General features: G+C 44.5%; 1 protein-coding gene and 1 pseudogene across 2 annotated transcripts; both read right to left on the bottom strand.

Annotated features, from left to right (window-relative positions):
* Positions 1 to 569: 569 nt before the first annotated feature.
* On the bottom strand, positions 570 to 3,762 carry LOC308512789 (cofilin-1-like). The gene has a single exon (XM_081082459.1). It carries the CDS (start codon positions 2,918 to 2,920, stop codon positions 2,420 to 2,422), a length of 501 nt encoding a protein of 166 aa, XP_080938585.1. The 5' UTR covers positions 2,921 to 3,762; the 3' UTR covers positions 570 to 2,419.
* A 345-nt stretch (positions 3,763 to 4,107) lies between these two features.
* Positions 4,108 to 4,757, bottom strand: LOC308513856 (ras-related protein Rab-11A-like; annotated as a pseudogene). The gene has a single exon. The product of its transcript is annotated as a ras-related protein Rab-11A-like (transcript).
* Between the last annotated feature and the right edge of the window lie 684 nt (positions 4,758 to 5,441).

The raw sequence follows: 5,441 nt of genomic DNA on the forward strand, positions 1-5,441 counted from the left end.
CAGTAACCAAATTTCTACTCATTCTTCAAGACAACTCAGAGGTCACTTCCTCCAGGGAGCCCTCCCTGTCTTGACCTCCTCCCAAATCCCACCACTCTAACCTAAGGTTCATCCCCACTGACCTCATACACCCCATGCTTATATTTCTCTCCCTACCCACATTTCAATTAAAATTTCAGTTATGTCTGTCTTCCCTTTTAGACAGTAAGCTTTTGGGGGAATAATGACTGCATTTTAGTCACGGTTGCATTTCTAGCAGTGATTGGAAACCTGACACATAAAAGGCTTAAATTGGCATTGTTGACACCATACACTGATCTCTTTACTCTGCCCCCTTTAGATACCTTCCTTTCTTGAGAAGAAACTACGTGTCCTTGGCATACCTGCCATGAACTTTTCTTATCTTTCGTGTGGCTAACATGTAGGGCTGCTCAACAAATTTAGTTTTGCTGTCTACGAGTATATATCCTATTGTCTATGTCAGAAATTTTTTAAACTTTTTGGTCTCAGAAGCCCTTTATAATCTTAGAAATCATTGTGGACAACAAAGAGCCTTTTTTATTGATTAAGTTATTACATATGTGTTCTTATCCCACATTACCCATCCCCCCCAACTCATGCCCTCACCCCCTGTTGTCTGTGTCCATTAGTTAGGCTATATGCTAGCATATAAGTCCTCTCCCCCTTACCTCCACCCTCCCCTACCTTCCCTCTGAGGTTTGACAGTCTGATTGATGCTTCTCTGTCTCTGGCTCCGTTTTTGTTCATCAGTTTATGTTGTTCATTATATTCCACAAATGAGTGAGATCATGTGGTATTTATCTTTCTCTGACTGGCTTATTTCACTTAGCATAATGCTCTCCAGTTCCATCCATGCTGTTGCAAATGGTAAGAACTCCTTCTTTTTTACTGCCGAGTAGTATTCCATTGTGTAGATGTACCACAGTTTTTTAATCCACTCATCTATTGATGGGCACTTAGGCTGTTTCAAAATCTTAGCTATGGTGGAAAAGAGCCTTTGTTTATGTGGATTACATCTATTGATAGTTACTAAATTATAAATTAAAACTATGAAATAAAAAAATACTAAGTCACTTAAAATAACAATCACAAGCCCATTACATGCTAATACCAATATTTTTGAGACAAAAAAACATTGTGAGAGTGGCATTATTCGATATCAGGGTTTCCCATCCTTGGCACTACCGAAATCTTGGACCAGGTAATTCTTTGTTGGGGGCTGTCCTGTGCGCTGCAGGGTGTTTGCAGCATCTCTGAGCTCTACCCACAAGATGCTGGGAGCGCTCCCTCCTTCCAGTATGACCAAAACTTTCCCTGACACCGCCTTGGGTGGGTGAGGACATCATCACCTGACTGAGAACCACTGCTTTATTTTTCTACAAATCTTTTCAATGTCTTAATAGTAGACAGCTCAATTTTTATTTCTGCTTTTACATTCAGTCTGTGGCAATATGTTGTTTTGGCTGAAGTATATGATGAATTGCAGTCTTACACAGATATGTAGTCGGAAAAGGGACAAATATTTTAATAGTTTTAAAAAATAATTGTGCATAGTCTTCTGTGATACTACAGCAAAATAACAAGAAAGTGTTTCCTTAAAGTTAGTTATGCGGAATCTGAAACCATACTAATGAACTTTTCCTGTTCTGTGACATTTAAATATATTAATTTATCTTAAACTTTGAATGGATCTTTTACCCATGTGAGATTTTTATAACATTATACATTTATTTGGAAAATGTTTATGCAGGTCTTTTCAATGTTGAAACATTTCATTATGCAACATAAAAGAAATTATATTTGTTGCTATTGATCTTTTTTGTTGTTGTTGTTGTTGTTGTTGTTGTTTTTCTTCCTTTTTTTTTTTTAAATTAAGGGTCCCTTACTGGTCCTGCTTCCACGAGTGGCCGAGACCAGGTGGAAAAGGGGAGGGGAACCAGGCAGCACGGGGAGGGGTTATCTTCACAACATTCCATTTATACACAGAACTAAACAGACAAGCACAGAGTCACTATTGCGGTTAGAAGTTGGCAGCATGGGAAAGGGGGTGGGGGGAACAGGTTGCAAGTAGGGGTATCGTTAAAAAAAATACAGACCCTCTCCAAAACTGGGGTGCCTGGGGTAGGGAGGACTTGGTCTGCTTCAACCCAAGAGGAATCAGAAGATCAAAAGCTGTTTGGGAAAGCCAGAACCGTCAGGGGTGGAAGGAGAAGGAAGGTCCAGGGGGTGGGGGGCTGTTTGGCAACTGGGTGAAGGGATTGCCTTCCCTCTGCTGGGATCCCTCTAGCCCCTCCGGTCTGGCAGAAGGGGGCAGCCTGCAACACCCCCCCCCCCCCCCCGCCCCGCCACAGGCAGGTCTGGGGCTGCCAGATGCTCCAGGCAGGGGGCTGGAGGGGGTTCACAAAGGCTTGCCTTCCAGGGAGATGACAGCACTGCCCCCCAGCTTCTCTGCCAGAGTGCAGCGGTCCTTGACCTCCTCGTAGCAGTTTGCTTGTAATTCATGCTTGATCCCCGTAAGCTTCTTCTTGATGGCATCCTTGGAGCTGGCAAAGATCATTTTGCTCTTAAGAGGTGCAGACTCAGGAGCCCAGAAGATAAACACCAGGTCCTCCTTCTTGCTCTCCTTGGTCTCATAGGTTGCGTCATACAGGGCATAACGGCAGTCTTTGTCCGGCAGCATCTTGACGAAAGTGGCGTAGGGGTCGTCTACTGTCTGGCCCACATCACCTACCAGGATCTCCTTGCCCTCTTCCAGAATGATGTTCTTCTTGTCTTCACTCAGGCAGAAGAACACCGCCTTCTTGCGTTTCTTCACCTCCTCTGGTGTTGAGGACTTACATACCTTCATGTCATTGAACACTTTGATGACTCCATCAGAAACAGCTACACCAGAGGCCATGTTTCCGGAAGCTAAAAGAGATAGCAAGAAGAGCCTGGAAAGACGAGCGCCGCTGCAGCTGCTGCCGGGATCCGACTGATGCTATTGATCTTATTAGAAAAAAAAATAGGTGCTGGGAAACTGTCAATGTCACAAAGGTAGATGCAAATTTTCCAAAATTCAAATTTCCTCTTGAAGCTCAAATTTTGTTCTTGGCCAAAAAGTACTCTTAATTGTTTTTGTTGAAGTGACTGGCTCACTCATTTTTGAAAAAATATCTGCCAGATATCAATGTTTCCATAGCCATAGGCTATCAATTGTTCTTTCAAGTAAAAAGTGTGTTCCATGTAGACAGTGGCTGGTACAATCTGCGACTCACACGACCACACACATGCTTGCCACGACCACCACCTTATTTTGATATGCGTTTTCCTTTTTGTCACAGAGAACATGCTTTGAGCAGTCTTTGCATGTATTAATTCTTGTCCAGAAAAAAATGCCCTCTCAAATCAACCTTGATGCTTACAAAAGTTACTGAACTACATAACCCTACTAAGTTGTTTTAGAAAGTGATTCCAGAACAATGGAAAATTCTCAAGCTCTCAAGATCCTGCTGTTTATAGGGCAACTCTTAGATTTGTGGAAATAGGTGCTGCACTGAGCAAAGACTGAATTATAAGGGGCTCTCTGGCAAAATGATCAGCAGATGTGAGCTTCAAGTGATCCAGGTCTCATGTCTTACAGTGACAGGTTTGCATGATGAAAAGGAAACAAACATTCAGTTCATCAAACTAAGGCTGGGGCAGCCACAGCATGAAAAAAGCTGCAGTCATGCGGGACAAGTGGATGATTCTATAAAGCTAAAACCTAAAGACTTAAAACATGGAAAGTTCGTGAAGTATGAGGAAGTAATAAAACACAAAAGTACCCAGCCTGCTTGGCTCAGTGAATGTCAACCTATGAACCAGGAGGTCTCAGGTTGATTCCTGGGTCAGGGCACATGCCCAGGTTGAGGGCTCGATCCCCAGTGTGGGGTGTGCAGGAGGCAGATGATCAAGGATTCTCTCTCATCATTGACGTTTCTATCTCCCTCTCCCTCTTTCTCTCCCTTCCTCTCTGAAATCAATAAAAATATATTTTAAAAAACAAAACATGAAAGTGACCATAAGACTTAGAAATATATGTAAATCTCAGACCTGGGAAATGGACTATAACAGCCCTCTAGGGGAGAAGAGAAACGCCTTATATGTCCCACAGCACTGCACCTTTGCCTTATTTTTTCGTGGTCGGTGGAACATGAATAGGAGCCACATTGTTGATTGGAGACATGTCATTCTCACATCTGACATTTGCTTCTGGGAAACAATGTGGTATATCCTTGTCAGAACTGTCTGAAAAGCCGCTACTACACTTGTAGAGTCCAGAGCTGATATCTCAATGAATGACAAACCATTCTTTTCTGCAAAAGCTCTTGCTTCACCTGTAGAAACGGCCCTTAAATGATGCAATGGCCCACAAGTATAATAGCAATGTCACTATCTGCGTGATCTCTCAGTTCTTTCAGCCATCACTTTACAATTTCATATGTGAGATGTTTAGCAATGCCATAAACCAGTAAGACACCTACAGCTCCAAGATAGTATGCTGACGTTATAGCCCGGGATTGCTCTTGCCCTGCTGTGTCCCATATCTGTGCCGTTGTTTTCCCATCAACCTGGATGCTTCTTGTTGCAAACTGCACTCTAATGGCAATCTTGCTTTCAAGATTAAACTCATTTCGAATAAATAGAGACAGGAGATAACACATTCCAACACCCGACTCTCTGATAAGGACAACTTTGAAGAGGCAGTCAGTCATACTTGTCTCATTTGTGGCCGAGGAGTGAAGGGGAGCAGCAGTGGTATTGGTGAGACCAGAGGGTGTCACTGTAGGGGTACCCCAGCACCGAGCTTCAACTCACGGTGAACATTTTAAATCTCAGGAGTTGAGATTTAATAAAATACTGTTTACTGCTTCACCGAGGACATTCCTAAGTGAAAGTGGCTTCTTTTTCCTTCTGCAAGCTTGCAGGCACAGCAGGCCGCCCACCCTCAGTGTCAACACAGTGGCAAAGGCAAATATGAAAACTAGAGGGCCAGTGCACAAGAATTTGTGCACTCGGCGGCGGGGGGTAGGGGGTGGGGGGATCCCTCAGCCTGGACCCCTCGGGGGATGACCACCTGCTGGCTTAGGCCTTCTCCCTGGGGGATTGGGCCTAAGATGGCAGTCAGACATCCCTCTGGCAGCCTGGCAGCCCTCGGGGGATGTCCACTTGCCAGCGGGGAGCAGACCTAAGCTGCAGTCAGACATCCTTAGTGCTGCTGAGGAGGCGGGAGAGGCTCCCACCACCACCGCTGTGCTGGCAGCCATCAGCCTGGCTTGTGGCTGAGCAGAGCTCTCCCATGTGGGAGCACACTGACCACCAGAGGGCAACTCATGCATTGAGCATCTGCCCCCCTGGTGGTCAGTGTCTGTCATACTGACCAGTCAATCCAAGTCTTT

This window comes from Myotis nattereri (assembly GCF_964212035.1).
Source record: "Myotis nattereri genome assembly, chromosome: 2".
In the NCBI taxonomy this organism is placed as follows: Eukaryota; Metazoa; Chordata; class Mammalia; order Chiroptera; family Vespertilionidae; genus Myotis; species Myotis nattereri.